Raw genomic sequence first — 20,065 nt, 5'->3', positions numbered from 1 at the left:
ATACCAAACAAGTTACGGAGGTTTCAGGATTGGAGATGTCACAATTAGGTCATGCTCTGAGCCCAAGAAAGGTGGGAACTCCTCACTCAGGGGAGGCTACCAGCTCCTCCCACAAGGAAAGTCCTTAGGGTTGCCATATACCTTCATTCACTGGGGTCATATTGACGTGAGCACGGGAGAGAGAAGCGTGAACCAGCTCCTGGGAAGACTCTGAGAAGAAGCTGGCCGCCTCCATAGGGGGTTCTCTAAGGTTCTGATTATCTTCCTTCTGGCATGCTGCAGGTATAAGGCTGCTGACCAAGGGTGCAGCTTCTACTAGGAGGAGGAGGAGGAGGAAGAAGAAGAAGAAAGGGGACAGATGAATTAGCATAGATGCAAGCCAGTTCCTCTAAGGGGCAGGGGAGATAATCCTGTTGTCAGATTCCAGGCTCTCCCTTCCTTCTCCAAGCCGATTCTGTGATAGCACCTGGTCATTTTCTTCCTACCCTTTCCCACAGTCTGTATTTACTTTGTCAGTTTGAATACTTGTTTGTAATCTGTCTGCCCCTTTAGATCAGTGGCTCTCAGACTTTAATGCACATTAGAATTCCCTGAAAGGCTGATAAAAAACACTGCTCACTGAGCCCCACCTCCAGAGTTTCTGATCTATTAGGTTAGGGGATGGAGTTGGGGATTCCAGCTTCCAGCATCCTTCCCTGGAGGTCATGGTGATGATCATGGTTGGGTGACCTATAACTTTAACAATCTAGGCTGGGCCCAAGAATTTGCATTTCTAACCAATTTCCAGGTGGTGCCGATTCTGATGGTCTAGGGACCACACTTTGAGAACCACTCACCCATACAATAAGCTTCCTGAGAGCAGGGATCATTTTTGGCTTGTTTGCTAAAGTGACTGGCACACTATAGGCATTAAATCGATATTTGCAGATTGGATGAATTTTTTGGAGTGGAGGTGGGGTGTAGGGTATAGATTGGTACATGGCGATTCTTCAAAAGATGTGGAAAAGGGCTCCCAACAGTAAGCAAGCAACCTGATTTCATGGATATTGATTTGCAAAGACTTCTGAACAAGCAGAGAGGGGTTGTGAAGGTAGCATCTGGCAGCATGCCCATGAAAATTGGCTCCTGTGCCACAAGCCACACAGGTGGTTGAGGTCTGATCTCTCACAAGTCTCTGCACAAACAATACACTCTTCTCTACCAGAACAGGAAATACGAGTGGTTTTATGAGTCTGAGGTCTCACCAGATTTTTGCCACCCTGTAGCTACTCCAGTCCAGCCCATGGTTGCCATTTTTGGCAACATCCTAATACCACAACTCTTCAGTCCACCCCACATATCTCCGGGGAGGGGAAAGAATTCCATCAGCATAACTCACAAGGGAACATGCCTGGGGATTCCGGGTCCTAAAGCCCTTACCCTGGGGGTTGTGGTGATGACAGTGGTTGGGTGGGAAATGACTTTAATACTCAGTGTCACTGTTCCTGTCTCAACAAGAGCCTCATCTTTCTTCCTGCCAGACAGCAAGTTATCATCAGTTATGCAGACAGTTATGTAGCTTGTAGTCCCAGATCGTATCAAGCCCACCAGCATAGTCAAAGGGAGATGTAAGCAGCAGGTGTGCGACGTTGGAACCAGCATTGGGAGAGAAGGTGAAATGATTGTTGATGTTACCTAAATGAGATTTGATGCAGGGGTGTTGGTAAAAGGAAGAAAAGAGAGTAAGAAATAAAAATTTAGAAGAAAACTGCACTCAATCTTTTTCTCAAATGTCCACACCTCAAGTGTAGACTGTATCTGTGACACACCAGAGCTGGATTAGTTACATGCTATAAGAGAATTCCTGATTAGTTATATGCTTATAAGCTACAGGCTTTACCTGCACCAGAGATGGCATTAGTACAAAGAAACTCTTGCTCACAGCCAGCGTGGCTACAAACAAGGCTGAGTAGAAAAGGACAATAGAACAAAACCCTTAGCCTAGGCGCCATCTTGCTGAGTATTAAGCAGAGACTTTGTAACCCTGGTGCAGCCCTTCTGATTTCTCACCCAGCAATTATTTGGTAACAACACTGTAATTCACACTCAGACAAATGAGTGGGCGTCAAGAGGGTAGAATAGGTCACGTCCCTAGCCATAGGCCAAGTTCACTGCATGCTTTTCATGGGACCCAGTGGGTCACACTGGTTATGGATGTCCCTGGAGTCCCCCAAAAGAAGGTGCCTCCTGGCTTTGCAGGAATGGCAGTCCCAGGTCCTCCTGAACCCACCCCATCACACCCCCAAACACACACGCAGCACTGCTGGGGCTCATGGCTCAGCTCAGGGAGCCTGGGGCAGAGAGGCTGCCAGCCCAAGCACACCCCTGCTCATTCCTCCACTGGCTCCAGACTCATTACCAACTGAACACCAGTAAATGGAGCAGGAGATGATGCAATTTTTGCTCCCTTAACAGCAAAATGCTCCATAAAGGCCTTAGGGCTCTCAGTATGGATTATTTCCATCTTCAGCAACTGCAGTCTCGAGGCAGTTTCTGCCCCTGGGTTTTGTGACACAGCCAGCTCGAGAGGCTTCCTACTGTTCAAGTTCCTGCTCGGCCAAGGGCACAGCAGGCAGCAGGGATGGATTTTTACTCTCTCACGTGGAATTGTTCTGCTTGTTTAGGTTTAAATCTCTGGCCCCAGCACTTCATTAGATGAGCTATTTTGGTCTAATTTCCATTGAGGGGTGCTCTTTTTTCCCTAGAATGGTGTATTTTTAAAGAGAGAAGATGAATGGAGCAGAAGAGAATTCCTGAGGACACATTTCAAAATGCACTTAATCTATTTAATCTATTATTATCCAGAGAGAGGACTGGGATTCCCTGCCCCCACCACAAGCTTTCAGGAAAAGAGGTGGTTGAAAAGTTGGACTGCATTTTTTCTAATGACACTAATAGGCTTTATGACTCATACTGTAGTCAGGAATTAGGGGATGGGGTTCACCCTTTTCTTGGGCTTTTGAGCAGTCACATATGGGGTCTGGGAGGAGTACGACGAGAAGGGGAAACCGGGAGGAGCGTCAGGAAGCGTAGGGGCTGCTAGATTCTGTATCTCTGCTTTCCTCATTCAAACACTTCCCCAGCAAGCTGGGTGCAGTGATGTATTCCTCTAGTCCCAGCTACTTGGGAGGCTGAACAGGAGGATTACTTGAGCCCAGGAGTTCAAGACTAGCCTGGGCAACATAGCAAGACCCTATCTCAAAAAAAATAATGCCCTCCCAACTCCCATCCCACTTTGCCCAGATCAGTGTGTGAGCACAGACCCCTACCCTAGACAACTTCAGGGTCCTCAGAGACAGGGTCAGGTTTGTCGACACCAAGTACTATACCTGGGCCAGTGGAATAATGGAAAGATCTGGGGCTGGAATCAAGGTCAGTACACGTCAGCTTGAAATTCTGAATATTTGTGCCAACTTTCAGATCCACTAGGAGGGCCAGGAAATAAGAGTTTGGAATACAAATGGGCTTTTCATCATTTTCTTCAAGGATGTTCACGGTAACCTAGAGTAGCAAGAAGGTGGTCATTCTCAGTAGCTAAAACTCATTGAGTGCTTACTGTGTGTAGGCAGTTTTCAGGCTAAGTACTTTTCATAAATTAGCTCATTTAAACTCACATGAGATAGATAACATGATTATTCCCATTTTATGGATGAGAAAATGGAGGTTTCGAGATAGTAGGTAATTGATCTAAGAGCATTCAGCTAGTGAATGGCAGAGCTGGGATTTGAATCCTGGTCTGTCCTACTCCAAATCCTATGCTATTAATTTCTACCCCGTGTGCATGTGTGTGTACACATGTAGTGTATGCATACCTTGTCCCACCCCCCCCCCACACACATGCACCTGAACACATAGGCTCACCTGCGGATGACATTGAATTGTTTTTCCAGGAAGGTATGGATTTACGGTGACTCCATGTGCTGCCTTACCTGCTGCCCCTTGTGAATTGGAAGTTCTTTAACTCTGGCATATACAGAAATGGTTTTCAACCCTGGCTCTGCTTTCTTGGGCCCACTTCAGACCCAATAGATTGGAGGGTAGGGGTCAGGGCCCTCACTGATGTTCCCTAGCTGATTCTAATATGAGCCAGGACTAAGACCCACTGGGACAGAACAAGCAGGCCTGGTTAAGCTGGGATCTCATCTGTAACCTGGGCTATTAGCACTGTACTAAGCCCTAGGGCTAACCTGCCATAAGCAGGGGCCAGCCTATTCTCTTTCATCGCTGTCTTCTATGCCTGCTGAATTGGAATATAGCTTGGGATGCCTGCCAGCACAGAATCGTAGAACGTCAGCCCTGAAAGGGACTTGTGTGATCATTTAGTTCATCACCCTTTTTAAAAAGCTTATGAATTTTGAGTCATATTCATACTACCTTTGAAATTTGGGATTTCAGCTATTTCTGAGCCCGGGAATAAATTGAAATGTTCACTCTAGTTAGTTCCCAAAGTAGGGTCCATTCATTTTTCTAAAAAAAAAAACACAAAAACCCAGCCTAACAAACACTGCAATTATTTCCAACTTTCCTTGGGTAGCAATGTCAAACCTTGCACATCATTAAAAACATCATCCCATTAATTCGAAGCAAGCTATCAGAGGAAGCAGACTATTCAGGCACAGGGTTATCAGGAGACTCTCCATTTAAGAGAGAGAGAAATAGGGACACTGAGATAAGCATTGCTCAGACTCCCTCGGAAAACTGGGATCAAAGTTGAAAAATGAACTTGGTCTCCTGACTCTGAGTCAATCTTTGTCTATAGCTGCCTGCTGCTAACTGAGAGTTCATTTTGCCTTCATGCTTTTTTACTTTACTAATGGGAAGGACCAGGGAATAGTTTGGTCTTTGTGGCTATCATGTTGCCCCTGGATAATCCAAACCACTGACAACAGGGACCTATTAGGCCCTTGCCACTCGAGGTGTGGCAGGGGACCAGAAGTGCCACCCTACTTGGAACCATATCAGAAATGCAGAATCTCAGGTCCCAGACCCGCTGACTCAGAATCTGTATATAACAACATTCTCAGCCTCAAAGGTTGGGAAGCAAGATAGCAGGACAGCATCGTTTTAAGATCTACCCCATCTAGTGTGCGTAGAGGCAGGGTAGGAACATGGCATAACTGCTCCTGGGGAGGAAATGCATAACTCCAAAACCACACTCAACTTCTGGACAGTGCGCATTTCACCAACAGCCTTCAGTGAAGGCAAAGCAAGATTTAAAGGGCCACAAGAGGAACCTTGTCCCACAAAGTGGCTTTGTGGTTCCACCCGACATTCCAATAGCTGGCCACCAATTTCAGTGCTTTTCTCAGTCACCCACAAACTTGGGCCTCAAAAAAAGGTGGGGCCAGGTGCAGTGGCTCACGCCTATAATCCTAGCACTTTGAGAGGCTGAGGCGGGTGGATTACTTGAGTTCAGGCGTTCAAGACCAGCCTGGCCAATATGGCAAAACCTGTCTCTACTAAAAATACAAAAATTATCCAGGCACAGTGCTGCACACTTGTAATCCCTGCTACTTGGGAGGCTGAGGCATGAGAATCGCTTAAACCCAGGAGGTGGAAGTTGCAGTGAGCCAACGTTACACCACTGTACTCTATCCTGGGCTACAAAGCGAGACCCTGTCTCAAACAAGAGAAAAAAAGAAAAGAAAAAGAAAAAAAGAAAAATGTGGATCTTTCTCAGGGCACCTTGATTTGTTTCTCACCACATCCGCAGGATGTGGCCCTGGGAAGTTTCCTCATTGCCATATCCACACTCTGTAGGTGCCGGAGAGACCCTGAGTCAACCAGTTGGGTTACCGGGACTACAGCAAGCAGCCCCACTCACAGTGACAGAGCTTGTGTCCTCGTTGCTGGTGGCCTGGATTCTGAGAATATAGATAGGGGTTGTTTCGTAGTCCACTTTAGTTACCAGCTGGAGTTCTCCCATCTTGGGATTAATCCAAAATACGTTCGGGTACTGGAGGCTGGCCCCTCCGGTGGAGATGGAGTATGCGAGGCTGCACTGGGGGAGGTCTTTATCAGTGGCTTGCACCTGTCACACTCAGGTTCTGGTTGGAGGAATAAAGTACCTGCAATAAGTCCTGCTTTTAAGGGGTAGGGAAGGATGATTCAGGAACCGATGTCCTCACTGCCATGGGAAGAAGGACTTCTGGAGGTCTCCTTGCTGTCCAAACTCTGTTTTATAGCTTCAATTCTACTAAATTGAAATAATGCTAACCAATACCTGCTAGGTAACTGGCCCTATGATCCAAACAGTCCTGTGAACTGTAATAGACAATTTATGCCTCTGTGTGTGTTTGTGTGTGTGTGTGTGTGTGTGTGTGTGTGTACGTGTCACGCATGCACGTGAGACAGAGTCTCACTCTATCACCCAGGCTGGAGTGCAGGGGTACAATCTCCGCTTGCTGGAACCTGCATTTCCCAGGTTCAAGCAATTCTCCTGCCTCAGCCTCCCAAGTAGCTGGGATTACAGATGCCCACGACCACACTTGGCTAATCTTTTTGTATTTTTGGTAGAGACGGGGTTTCACCACGTTGGCCAGGCTAGTTTCGAACTCCTGACCTCAAGTGATCCACCCGGCTTGGCCTCCCAAAGTACTAGGATTACACTTGTGAGCTACCGCGCCCAGCAATTTATGCCTTTATATAGACTCCAGGGACACCAATCATTTTGCTATCAGAAACAATAGTACAAAGAACATACATCCTCACACATACATCTCTTTGCAGCAGTGTTGTCTAAAAGTCCCGTGTTTTTCAATTTTCTGTAATGAGCATGAATTGCTCTTATAAAAATAAACAATTGTTAAAGAATTTAGCAATTGATGATTACGGATTATAGATTTTTAAGTCCTCTTCCATTTTGCAATTTTTACAAATACTGTTGGTGGAGCTGCTAGCATTCTGGCTTGCTTGTTTTATAGGAGTTCCTTCTCATAAATTACACTCCTCAAGGGCAGAAACCTTCTCTTGCTCAATTCTGTATCCCAGCACTAAGTGTGTGACCCAAGGTAGGCGATCAAAAAGAACTGCAGTAAGATCTGTGAATTCCCAGAAAGCCTATTCCTTTCTAATTTGTTATTCACTGGATAAGGTATAAGAAATTAAAAGCATTTTCTTTGGACCTTTATTTTGCCTTTTGCTTGAAAACTTAATGTCAGGAAATGGAGACCATCCTAAAGAGAATGGATCATTTTAGAGGGAGTGTTTTGGTTTTGGTTTGATTTGTTGTTGTTTTAATATGGAAAAAGGATCCATGATCTAAAGATGCAAGGCTGTGAGGAGTCTATCACACAGCATTTATAGTATTACCTTCAAACTGAGAGAGCGAGAGAGAGGCAGAAAGTGAAGCTGGAAGTGGGAAGTGAGTCTTTTCCTTAATGGGGGAAGAGCCTGCTAAAAGCAGGGTGTTGTAAAGGGCAGAAAAATAGGCCTTCAGGGAATCCTAGTAGGTGAGAGAGAAAATGCCTTTATTTTGTTTGTAAATGAAGGAAATATAGAAATGGGAAACCATTTCTGTTTTTAAATTTTAATTCTCCGAGTGAGCAGGATAAAACTCACAGTGGGGACCAAGAGAAAACTTAAGCTAGGAAAAGGGAGGATTAGCGGAATCAGGCAAACAGACAAGGAAGCAATCAGAGGCTTCCGAGAAATGCAGTTTAATCAACAGTTTTCAAAAGTCCAAGTTTCACCTGAAGGGCTCCTCAGCAACAAGGAAAATTTAAAAGAAATAAGAGGTGCACTAAATACTAATCAGCTGTGAATCACTGTGCACAACAGCATGCGAGGCCTCCAGAAGGGAGTTTTCCACTCCACAGAACACACATTTGGATGGAGTCCATTGAGAGCCCTCTGGTCTGTGTCTTGCCTGTTACTTACCCGGCCTTCTTCCTGACTCATCAAATACGTAGGATGGCCTATCAAAAATGAGAGGAAACTCATTTTCTGGGCTTGTTAGGATATAAATGTAGATATTATCTAAAAATGGAAATAGAAACACATTCAATCACAAATCCATACTCATCCATTTGTTTATTCAACGTCTTTAAAGAATCTCCTGTGTACAGGCTTTGCGTGTAGGGGATACCAGGTGACTAAGACATGGGAGCTCCTGCCTTTTAGATGCTGAGGGTGATCACCCTTTGATAAACACATGAGCGCACAGAGCACTGCAGAACCCGGAGGAGGAACAGCTTCCAGGAGAAAGAACAAGCTGAGCCTTATAAGGACAGAATTAGACAAATGGGGCAGGGACGATATTGGGGGGTGTTGCAGGTGTATGCAAAAATGCCAAGGTATAAAACCACATAATTCACTCTGGAAAACTTCAAGCTGTTTGCCTAGTTGGAAAAAAATGGGGGCTTGGAAGCAAGTGACAGGAGGTGAAGCCGGAGAATCAAGCAGCAACCAAATGATGAAAATTCTTGTATGCCAAGCCAAAGAGTTGGAACTTGAACTTGACAGCTACAGGAGATGCTCGAAGGCTTTAACCAAGGAAATCATATGATGGCATTTGCATTTCCCTTCAAAGACTCTTACATGTTGCAATTCAGCCGAGAAAGAGGGGGTCCCTGCATGAGGGCAGTACTAGTGAGATGGGGGACCTAGCACAATACCGAGTGTTGCCCAGCAGAGTTTAGTCATTGATACTCAAGAAAGACACTCATGAAATAAAACAAAATGATACTTGCTTTTATAGTAAGGGGGGCCACATCCTGCACCTGGATTATCACCGTATATTTATTGCCAGCTGCTAGGTTACTTGGATTTTCATAGTCTAGATCACCAATCAGCTAGACTAAAACAGAGATAGTAGATTATACAGATTAAACAATCCTATTTATTAGGCTGTGAGAGATATTTTCATATACTGCTAGTGGATATATAAGTTGGCAAAACACTTTTGGAAAACACTTTGCCCATAAAAACGAGGAGCTTTAAAAAGTTATGACCATACCTTTGCTCATTGCTAGTGAACTTAACGGAAATGATTTACCAGGAGAGAGAATCTATGTACAAAGATGTTCATTAAGCACTATTGCTCAGGATCACAACTTCAGATTCGTTGAAGAAAAGCACAAAACTGAATCTTATATGCAGGGTTATTTCATCATAGTAGTCCCCCCTTATTATCTGTGGTTTTGCTTTTGACAGTTTCAGTTACTTGCAGTCAACCACAGTCTGAAATAGTGAGTACAGCACTATAAGATATTTTGAGAGAGAAACCACATTCACATAACTGGTTTTCTTTATTCTTTTTTTAGAGATAAGGGTCCCCTTTGTTGCCCAGGCTGGCGTGCAGTGGCTATTCACAGGTGTAATCATAGCTCACCGTAGCCTCAAACTCGTGGCCTCAAGTGATCCTCCCATCTCAGCCTCCTAAGTCATTGGCACTATGGGTGTGCACAACCATGCCCAGTGTCACACAACTTTTGTTATAGTATTTTGGTATAACTTTTCTATTTTATTATTATTATTGTCAATACTTACTATACCTAATTTATAAATTAAACTTACCATAGGTATCTATGTATAGAAGGAAAAAACATAACTTATTTAGGGTCTGGTACTATCTGTGGTTTCGAGCATTCACTAGGGGTCTTGGAACATATCCCCGGTGGATAAGGGGGCACTACTGTATTTAAAATTCATATGCAGGCTGGGCACAGTAGCTCATGCCTATAATCCTAGCACTTGGGGAGGCCAAGGTGGGAGGATTGCCTGAGACCAGGAGTTTGAGACCAGCCTGGGCAACATAGCAAGACTCCATCTCTAGAAAAACCTAAAAAATAAGCCAGGCACGGTGGCACACTCCTGTAGTCCCAGCTGCTAGGGAGACTGAAATGTGAGGATCACTTGAGCCTAGGATTTTGAGAGTTTGAGGCTGTGGTGAGCTATGATTGCACCACTGCACTCCAGCCTGTGTGACAGAGTGAGACACGGTCTCTTAAAAATAAATAAATAAAAATAAAAAATACCTATGCATATATGTATAAAATAGACATAAAATATATCTATAGAAAAGAGACAAGAAGGACATGTACCAAACTATTAACACTGGTTTTCAGTGAATGGTGATGCTTTTCTGTGCCTTCTATATTTTCTACAATGAACATGTATTAATTTCCTAAACAGAAAAAAATAGAAATTATTTTTAAGACGGCACTATGAATAAAGTGGGTGAGATGGTCTTGGGGATTGAAGAAGGGTTTGGGATGGGAGGTGGAGAAGAAAGCTGGGTGAGGGGAAGGGTAGTGGGTTGCTGGCTTCCCTCCCTGAGGCTGCTGCTTTCCCAGCTCTTTCATTTTTCTCTTCTCCTTCCCCACCACCTTGCAGCAGGAACTCTGTAAGGAAAGGTCTAACTCCGCTCATTGGGACCCACTTTTCATGTCCATCCTTCTTCCAATGCAGCTTTTGTCCCTTGGAGTTGCCAGGGAGGGGGCTCCCTACACATCCTCACTGTCTCACACTCCTCTGGTCTCCAGTGGTTCCACGGTGTGGAATTTATCCAGACACACTCAAGGTCCCGGCCCTGCTTTCTATCACGTCACACCTCTATGGGCCGGGAATGAGCACTCAAATAAACAAAAGTGCCTGAGCACAGAGGGCACTGATGTGTCTGTGAAGGCATGCTAAGCAGGCACACAAACTGCATGCTATGCAAGAAAGAATCCAGTCCTTAGCAGCCCAGGCACAACTATGTGTAACAAACGATTCCTGGAACCGGGGTAAAATAAAGAGCGATTGGGGAACACAGACTCACTATTAAGCCTGTCAGTTACGGTCGCTCTGAGAGGGGGTTACCTTGGAAATTTCTCTCTATGGGGCAGCAAAAGCACGATGCATGTTGGACCGATTCCCGATGCCCTTTTAATGATGCAATGACCATTAACTGACCACAATTTTCCCAGAGCCAGCTGGATCCTGTAAAAATCTGCCACCGCTCCCCACTCCAGATGGCATGGTGAAGTTGAATCTGTTGTTTGGTGCCTCACTGTCATCATCAAAGCAGAACTTGTTCAGGTCAAGAAGCAACGTCCCCTTGGCTGTTCTTTCCGGCACCATAAGGCTGGTGAAAAGACACAATCCAGTATTTCCCCCAACAAATGGTAATCGACTGTTCCTTCTCACATGGGTCCTGGGCTAGACACCTCTACTTTAACTGCAATTCAAAGTGAGTCCATGGTCATTGCAGTCACCTCCTAACTGGTCTCCCTGATTCTGCCCTTGCTACCTTTGGGCTATTTTAAACACAGCGGCCAAAGGGATCCTGTTAACATGTTGTCAGATCATGTCACTCCTCTGCTCCTAAGTCCCAAATGGCTCCTCATTTCACTCAAAGTCCCACTTTTGATCTGCAGGATGCTTCATGACGTGCCTGCCTTTTCCTCTCTGAACTCATCTCCCACTAGCTCCTCTCCTTGTTCACTCTCCTCCTGCCACTCTGGCCTTCTGGTGCTCCCTGAACTCTTCATGAGGCTCTGGCCTCAGCATCACTGCATTAGCTGTGGAATCCTCTCCCCCCAAATACCCACGTGACTCACACTTTCGCTTTCTTTCATCTATCTAATCAAATGTCACCTTATCAGTGAGGCTACCCGATCTAGAATGGCAATATTCCCTGCCCTGTACTTCCTCTCCTATTCCCCTCTTTATTTTTAATTCCCAGCACACATCATTATCTGATGCACCATATATTTCTCTTGTTTATTCTGTTTATTGTCTATTTCCCTCCTAGAAAGTAAACTCTATGAGGGCAAGGATCTTTGCTTGTTTCTTGGCACACTCAATAAATATTTGTTGAATGAATGAACAATAGACTTATAAGACTAGCACAGTCGTGAAGAAGAATAGAAGAGAAATACAAATTTTACCTCCTGCCTGAAGGAGTTTCTAATTGGGCTAGGGAGAATCCCTGTACCCCTCATCTCCCATGCTTTGAAGATTGAGAATTCCTTGACTTGTGTTCTAGTGGCTTCAGTGGCCTAGAAGGGCCTCCTAACACCTTTATATTATTCATCCAAAAGATGTTTATTAATGATCAAATTTGGGGGTCTCAATCTCAGTAGACTCCAGGGTTTAGGCAAATAACACAAATGAATAAAGCTACCCCCAAACTCAGAGCCTTCCAATCAAGCCCAGCTTGCTGTAGGAGGCTTTGAGGGAGACAATGAACACCTTGAGGCTTCAAATCATTGAGGGGCTTTCTCATGTCTCCAGGTTTCAGTTCCTCCATCTATAAAATGGACATAAATGATATCAATTAGTTTTTACTACATAACACACCGTCCCCAAACTGAGTGAATTAAAACAACAAGCATTTATGATTTCTCACAGTACTATAGGTTTTCCCACAGTCCTTTTGGTTTAAGTTTGGCTTAGGTGGTCTCTGTGGTCACTGACAGCTTGGCTGGGGCTGGATGGTCTAGGATGGCCTCACTCACATGCCCAGTGGTGGGAAGGTGCTTGGTTTCTGCTTCTTGTTGTTGTCATCTTCTAGGAGGCTAGTCTAGGCTCATTGTATGGAGGTCTCTGGGTTCCAAAAGTAACAAGAGAGGGCAAGTCCCAATGCACATGCATTTTTCAAGCCTCTGTTGTGCCATGTTTGTTAATGCTCCAGTGGTCAAAGCAATTCACATGGTCAAGTTCAGATTCAAGGAGACCCATCTCTTGATGGAACAGCAAAATCACATTGCAAAGGAGCATGCATGCAGAGCAAGCAGGGAGGAATTTGTGGCTTTTCTTTTTTGTTTGTTTTGGCTATCTTAATCGTATTTTGCCTTGGTAGAATTTCTTACAAAAATATATCGTGGCTGTCGTGAGAATGTGCTGGAAGACCTTCAACCACTAGAGCATAACTGACCATCAGCCTCAGCTGCTGAGCTCTGAATCCATCACTGTGTTTGTGGTGAGGCCACGTATCAACAACTGGTCATGGCAAAGATACTAAGGCTCATTCCTGTCCTGTGTCAGCTGACACTGACTCCAGGACCCCCAGTGCCCTAGCTGAACACTCCTTAGACTGCATGGCAGCCTAGAATATGTCCAACTACCTTTTCTCCCTCTTTCCTTTACTCAGATCAGCCTTGCATCATGATCTGATGACTTGCCCAGCCTTGTCCATCTCTCTCCCCATTTTCTGCCACAGGCATCTCCCCTAATAATAGCCTTGCACATTTAACCCCATCTTAGCATCTGGTTCTTGGAGCATACACTTCTCTCGGCAACCAAACTCTGCTCCCTTCTTTGTTTTACATCCTCTTTTCATGGCAGATAAAATCGGCTCTGGGCTCAGTGCATACAGAGCAAAGTCTGACAGCAAGAATGGTCATGGGCCACTGACGATAACAGGTTTGCTAGCTGGAGCGAAAACAGGTGTAATGGAGTCTCCATGATGCCTCATTGGCAAAGATTACCTCTGTATTTCAGCAGGATTGGAGTCTGAGCATTCCTGCCTTGGTTGCACAATGTCATGGTTTCATTCATAGGGACTTAGAATAGACACTACTTATTCAACACCAACTGCATGCTGTATCATACCGAGCACTTTAAAAACACTATCTCTAATTTTCTCATCTCGGAGAGGTTTGTATTCTTGTCCCCACTGCACGGGGGAAGAAAGAGTGGTTCCGAGCATTTTCAAGGCCTGTCCAGGAAAGTGGATGTATACAGACTCGATCCTCTGCAGTGTTAGAGTCACTGTAAACTTTAATTTCCATCGATAAGTATCCAGGCTCACAGATGGTTTGGGGATCTAAGCCTTGATTTCAACTCTGCAGAAGCCAGGAGATTGCGTCATTTAAAGAATCCAAGGTTCTGAAGCCAGACATTTCAGGCACTCCAACAGAGGCCTCTTCACTTGGCCCCCCGAACTGCTTGGCCTGTTCTCTCATTCGTCCCTGACAGTTGAGTTTTTTCCCCTAAACGCCTAACTTAGAAAGCCACTCCCCTCATTCAGCAATCCCTGCCTCAAAAGCGGACTACCCTCGCTCCCAGCCATCAGACCATGTTTCTCTCCCCATGCAAAGGCGACTGTGTCATTCTGAATCAGCCAAACTGCTCCTCCTCTTGCTCACAAACAGCTTGCGAAGCGCTTTCAGTGAAGCGCCTGACAATTTACAGTCAGAGCAGGGGTTGTCACGGTGCCTCGGAAGCCTCGCTGGGCCCTGGGCTCATTCATTATCAGCCTGGGAAAGCCGTAGGGGCCACGGTGCGAAGGGCTGGGAGCCTGCAGGGGCCCTCGCGGGCAGCAGGGGGCGCCCGCCTCCTCCAGGCCGCCCTCCTCCCAGCCGGAGCACAGCACGCGGCCTCCAGCAGCCGCGCTGACCCCACCGGCTCTGCCACCTGCTCTCAAGAACTTCATAGCAGAGACCGCGCCCACAGCCTCTGAGGAAGGAACAAACATACAAGAGCAAGTGTCAGAGACTGTGGCAGAACCACTGCCATTGTCACTTTGTTCTGTTTTGACCTGCTTGTGTGCTTGGCTTTGACATAGTCCGACTGGAGAAGCTATAAGGCTGGGAGGGTGGCGGGTGCTGCAGTTCAGGGCTTCTCAGCCCTCTCTGCACCCACCCTTATGCAGCCTTGGGACGCGGGGCTGGGCTTTAGGCTGAAGACCTCCACCGCTGGAACTGCAGAGGAGGCGTCCCTTTCGTTGCCCTTCCTCACATCTTGGCGTTCATAAGGTGGCTAAGAGGTCCTCCCACTAGAAGAGCCCAGAGAAGGGACTTGAGCCTTGGTTAGATTATCTTCAGTAATAAATGCAGTTAGTCCAGTTACGGATTTCACTTCGGCCTTCAGGGCTAATCTGGAGGGAAGATTATCAAGAGCAGGACTCTGTTTGGGCTTTGCCTGGACAGTCTAGGATATTCAAATTGCAGTTTCACCAGCTAATATGGAACACAGTCTGCAAACTATCCTCCCATACCCCAGGGGAATCTGGACTTCAGGAAGCCAAATATACAATTAACAGATATGCACTGAAGAGAGAAAATGGACAAGGAAGGTTTGAGACAGCACAGCCCTCTCCAGACATTCTCACTTCTTAACCTTCACCCCCCACCTCTTAGGGCAGAGGAACAAGGAAGAACAGGAGGACAGACGAGGGCAGGAGCTTCCCAGGATGTACTGGAACCACCCAAGAGTGCTAGCACAGATTTAAAATGTCAAATAAAGTGTAAGTGTGATGCTGCAAATTGTCTCTACTCCATCCCCAGGGCCCAGACATCTCTCAATTTATGCATGTAAAGGTGTGGAAGTCACAATCCTAACTACCCATACAGCTATACCCACCCATCTAATGGACTTGTAGGGCTTAGGTTGGGATAGGAACCTACTACATGCTCAAGATTGTGACTGACGTTATTGGGGTGTCAGCAAGAAGCAGCTGGTGAATTAAGATCATTCTAGGAGGGGTCAGTAAAGGGACTGTGAAGAAGGTGCTCACAGAGTATATGGAAATCTCATGGGACAGTGCAATATCTCCAGGCTCATGAGAGTGAAGCACCCTTACCACCTCTAGGCCCAGGGGAGCCAGTGGAGGAAGCAGGTCCTGCCACCAGGGACAGAGAGCTGCCTATGGGAATGGAAATATTCAGGCAGGGGAGGGATGTACCCAGCTCACAAGGAGGAAGACTGACCCTCCTCTCTCTCTCCTTCCAGGACTCTCCATTGGCCAACCAGAAGCTGAAAGGCAAGGGAGCTGGTTGGTACCTGATATGGTTTGGCCGTGTCCCCACCCAGATCTCAACTTGAATTCCCACATGCTGTGAGAGGCACCCAGTGGAAGGAAATTGAATCATGGGGGCAAGTCTCTCCTGTGCTGTTCTTGTGATAGTGAATAAGTCTCACGAGATCTGATGGCTTTATAACGGGGAGTTTCCTTGCACAAGCTCTCTCTTTGCCTGCTGCCATCTGTGTAAGACATGACTTGCTCCTCCATGCCTTCTGCCATGATTGTGAGGCTTCCCCAGTCACGTGGAACTGTAAGTCCATTAAACCTCTTTTGTAAATTACCCAGTCTCATGTATGTCTTTATCAGCAGTATGAAAATGGACTAATCCAGTGAATTGGTACCAATAGAGTAGGGTACTGCTGTAGATACCTGAAAATCTGGAAGCAATTTTGGAACTGGGTAAAATGCAGGGGTTGGAACAGTTTGGAGGGTCCAAAAGAAGACAGGAAAATATGGAAAAGTTTGGAACTCCCTTAAGACTTGTTGAATGGCTTTGATCAAAATGCTGATAATGATATGGACAATGAAATCCAGGCTGAGGTGGTCTCAGATGGAGATGAGGAGCTTGTTGAGAACCAGAGCAAAGGTAACTCTTGTTATGTTTTAGCAAAGAGGCTGGTGGCATTTTGCCCCTGCCCTAAAGACTTGTAGAACTTTGAACTTTAGAGAGATGATTTAGGGTATCTGGTAGAAGAAATTTTTAAGCAGCAAAGCATTCAAGATGAGACTTGGGTACTCTTAAAGGCATTCAGTTTTATGAGGGAAGCAGAGCTTAAAAGTTTGGAAATTTTGCAGCCTGACAATGCGATAGAAAGGAAACTCCCATTTTCTGAGGAGAAATTCAAGACAGCTGCAGAAATTTACATAAGTAACAAGGAGCTGAATGTTAATCACCAAGACAATGGGGAAAATGTCTCCAGGGCCTGTCAGAGATCTCTGTGGGAGCCACTCCCATCACAGGCCCATAGGTTTAGGAAGAAGAAGAAATAGTTTCATAGGCCAGGCCCAGTGTCCCTCTGTTGTGTGCAGCCTAGGGACTTGGTGCCCTGCATCCCAGCTGCTCTAGCTGTGACTAAAAGGGGCCAAGGTACAATTCAGACTATTGCTTCAGAGGGTGGAAGCCCCAAGCCTTGCCAACTTTCATGTGGTGTTGAGCCTATGGGTACACAGAAGAATTGAGGTTTGGGAACCTCCATTTAGATTTCAGAGGATGTATGGAAATGCCTGGATGCCCAGGCAGAAGTTTGTTGCAGGGGCAGCCCCTCATGGAGAACCTCTGCTAGGGCAGTGCAGAAGGGAAATGTGGGGTTGCAGTTCCCACACAAAGTCCCTAGTAGGGCACTGCCTAGTGGAGCTCTGAGAAGAGGGCCACTGTCCTCCAGACCCCAGAATGGTAAATCCACTGACAGCTTGTACCGTGCACCTGGAAAAGCCACAGATATTCAGTGCCAGCCCATGAAAGCATCCGAGATGGAAGCTGTACCCTGCAAAGCCACAGGAATAGAGCTGCCCAAGATCATGGGAACCCACCTCTTGCATAAGTGTGACCTGGATGTGAGACATAGAGTCAAAGGAGATGATTGTGGAGCTTTAAGATTTGACTACCCCGCTGGGTTTCAGACTTGCATGGGACCTGTAGCCCCTTCATTTTGGCCAATTTCTCCCATTTGGAACAGCTGTACCAATGCCTATACCCCCATTGTATCTAGGAAGTAACTAACTTGCTTTTGATTTTACAGGTTCATAGGCAGAAGGGACTTGCCTTGTCTCAGATGAGACTTTGGTCTGTGGACTTTTGAGTTAATGCTGAAATGAGTTAGGACTTTGGGTGACTGTTGGGAAGGCATGATTGGTTTTGGAATGTGAGAACATGAGATTTGCAAAGGACTGGGGCAGGATGATATGGTTTGGCTGTGTCTCCACCAAAGGCTCATCTTGAATTCCTACATGTTGTGGGAGGGACCTGATAGGAGGAAATTGAATCATAGGGGCAAGTCTTTCCTGTGCTGTTCTCGTGATAGTGACTAAGTCTCATGAGATCTGATGGCTTTATAAGTGGGAGTTTTCCTACACAAGCTCTATCTCTTTGCCTGCTGCCATCCATGTAAGATGTAACTTGCTCCTCCTTGTCTTCTGCCATGATTGTGAGGCTTCCCCAGTCATGTGGAACTGTAAGTCCAATTAAACCTCTTTCTTTTGTAAATTGCCCAGTCTCAGGTGTATCTTTATCAGCAGCATGAAAACAGACTAATACAGTATCCATCCAGGTCAGCATCTTGGAGCACAGAGCAGGGTGGAGACTGGATCTGAAGAGACAAGTCAGGGGTGCGTCCAGAACAGAGTTTAACCGTTTTGATACCAGACTTGAGGCCACATGGATCCTTTAGCATTATGCTGGGCATGCCATTTGGGACAGGGAGGCATGCACGAGTATAATAAAGGAATTTCTATTTCCCCTGCTCCTCCAAGGCAATCCTGGTCTAGGGTCCTTTGTCCTCTGCATGTATTGGGTCTATGTCCAGAGTCGCCTGGAGAAAACTTACAAAACCACTCAAAGATAAACTCAGGAGACTCTCCCCATGGGGACATCTGGAACTGAGACCCACCCCGGTCGTCAGCCTTGCTCCGGATATAGGGCTGTCTTTTAGCAAGGGCTACTGTGGAGTTGCTCCCCACAACTCCAATTCCTCCCAAAGAGCCCTCTTCAGCCTCTCAGGAGACCAGAGACTGGCTGGAACCAAACCTTAGAGATGAGGCTTATGTGAGAAAGTACTAATCATGTGACTCTTTGACAAAATAGTAGAAAGATAATATTGTTTTCAAAAAGCATATTAACCCAGAATCACAAGCGACTTTATTGTAAAATAATAGCAAATAGATTGTGGGACAAAGAATGAGTCAAAATATACAAAATCACTTGTATCCCACTTGTACCTGCATTTTTTCCCTTTTGGATGTCTTTTGTTTATATTCAATTAAGTTGTGTAAGGTGAATTCAATGCTTTGTTTGGTTTTACATAAGTACTTGGTTTGATTTATTCATCTGGCTGGTGGTGTGTTTCTCTGGGAGTTCCTATTCACTGATCCTAAGTCTCAAACATCTATTATAACTGCTAACTAACAGCCCCATCTTGCCACCCGTGGCAATAAACAAAAACAGGCATGGTCTAGAGAGGGCCTAACAAGTCCCTGTGGTCCTTTTCACCAACGGAGATGAGCAGGATATAGAAGGGAGCAAAATAAAAAATAATTCTTAAGAGTAAGAAAGTGAACAAGGGAGATAATGAAGAAGAAGGAAAATGAAAGAGAAGGAAGAAAAAAGGATGACAACAGGGAAACCTGTGGACAAAAGTGAACAGTTCACATCGATTTATTCTACTGAGCTGTTTCTCCAAATGCTTATAATTCTACAGGTCCTCCTGAGAATATACCAGATAAGCCAAAGGGTGGAGGACCACCAAAGAGGTAGAATGTCTAACCCAGGTTTCGAAGTGTGCATACCTGAAGGTGAACCTTTGGCATGTGGCAGGATTGCCGCTGATGTCTTCCACAATGAAGGTTATCTGGACATGATTCTCCTGACCCCCATATGGTCTGTCCTTCACTAGAACTTCCAGGGAAATGGTGGGATTTTGTCTCAATTCACCTGCATCTCGGTCTATCATTTGGGCCACTTGGATTGCACCAGTCACGAAGAAAGCAAAGGTTAGAATGTGACCCTTTGAAGAGAAATGAAAAGGAATACAGAAACTTGGAGAAAACTGGAAAAGACCATTCTAACGTGAGGAAGAGCTTATGGAGAGCATAATCTCTATACAAATACATTTTTGAAAACTCATTAATTTCCTCTGTTAGACATTTATTGGGGTATCTGGCCTGACCCTTCTAGGATTTTTCACACTGCACTCCAGAGTTGGGTCCCTGGTGGCAGCCCTTGCCCAGAGTGGACTGGACTGGTGAATAACTGACTCCAGCTTGACCCACAGGGCTCTCTTATTGGAGAATTTGTAACTGAAAGGCACACATTGGAAGATCAGTCAGGCTAATTGTGGAGCTACAGAGCCTAGGTCCCTGGAGCAGCACTGGGTCACATCCTTCGTATGCCCCCATCTTTTGACATTTTCTTAGGAGATGCCCAGATTCCTGTTGATAGATGTCCCTGCCTTTTCTTTTATCTGTCTTTTTTTTTTTTTTTTTTCTGTTAGCTTGGTTTGCCTTAGTTTCTGTTACCTGTGACCAAAGAATCTTAATAAATATGCTCAACAAAAAAAAAAAAAAAAAAAAAAAAAAAAA

The 20,065-nt window shown here is 45.5% G+C and overlaps 1 protein-coding gene across 1 annotated transcript in view; it reads right to left on the bottom strand.

The window, feature by feature from the left end:
* Positions 1–20,065, bottom strand: part of CDHR3 (cadherin related family member 3) — a 71,653-nt gene that overhangs the window by 8,693 nt on the left and 42,895 nt on the right. The window contains 8 exon segments of the mRNA XM_017874673.1: positions 1,420–1,554; positions 1,556–1,674; positions 3,369–3,540; positions 5,864–6,086; positions 7,914–8,016; positions 8,726–8,831; positions 10,936–11,107; positions 19,274–19,463. Of these exon segments, the coding sequence (XP_017730162.1) occupies positions 1,420–1,554; positions 1,556–1,674; positions 3,369–3,540; positions 5,864–6,086; positions 7,914–8,016; positions 8,726–8,831; positions 10,936–11,107; positions 19,274–19,463 (1,220 nt within the window).

Source organism: Rhinopithecus bieti, unplaced genomic scaffold (genome assembly GCF_001698545.2).
Source record: "Rhinopithecus bieti isolate Rb0 unplaced genomic scaffold, ASM169854v2 scaffold_7414, whole genome shotgun sequence".
Lineage (NCBI taxonomy): Eukaryota > Metazoa > Chordata > Mammalia > Primates > Cercopithecidae > Rhinopithecus > Rhinopithecus bieti.
The sequence above is the reverse complement of the archived record's forward strand: the minus strand, read 5'-3'. Positions and strand labels throughout refer to the sequence as shown.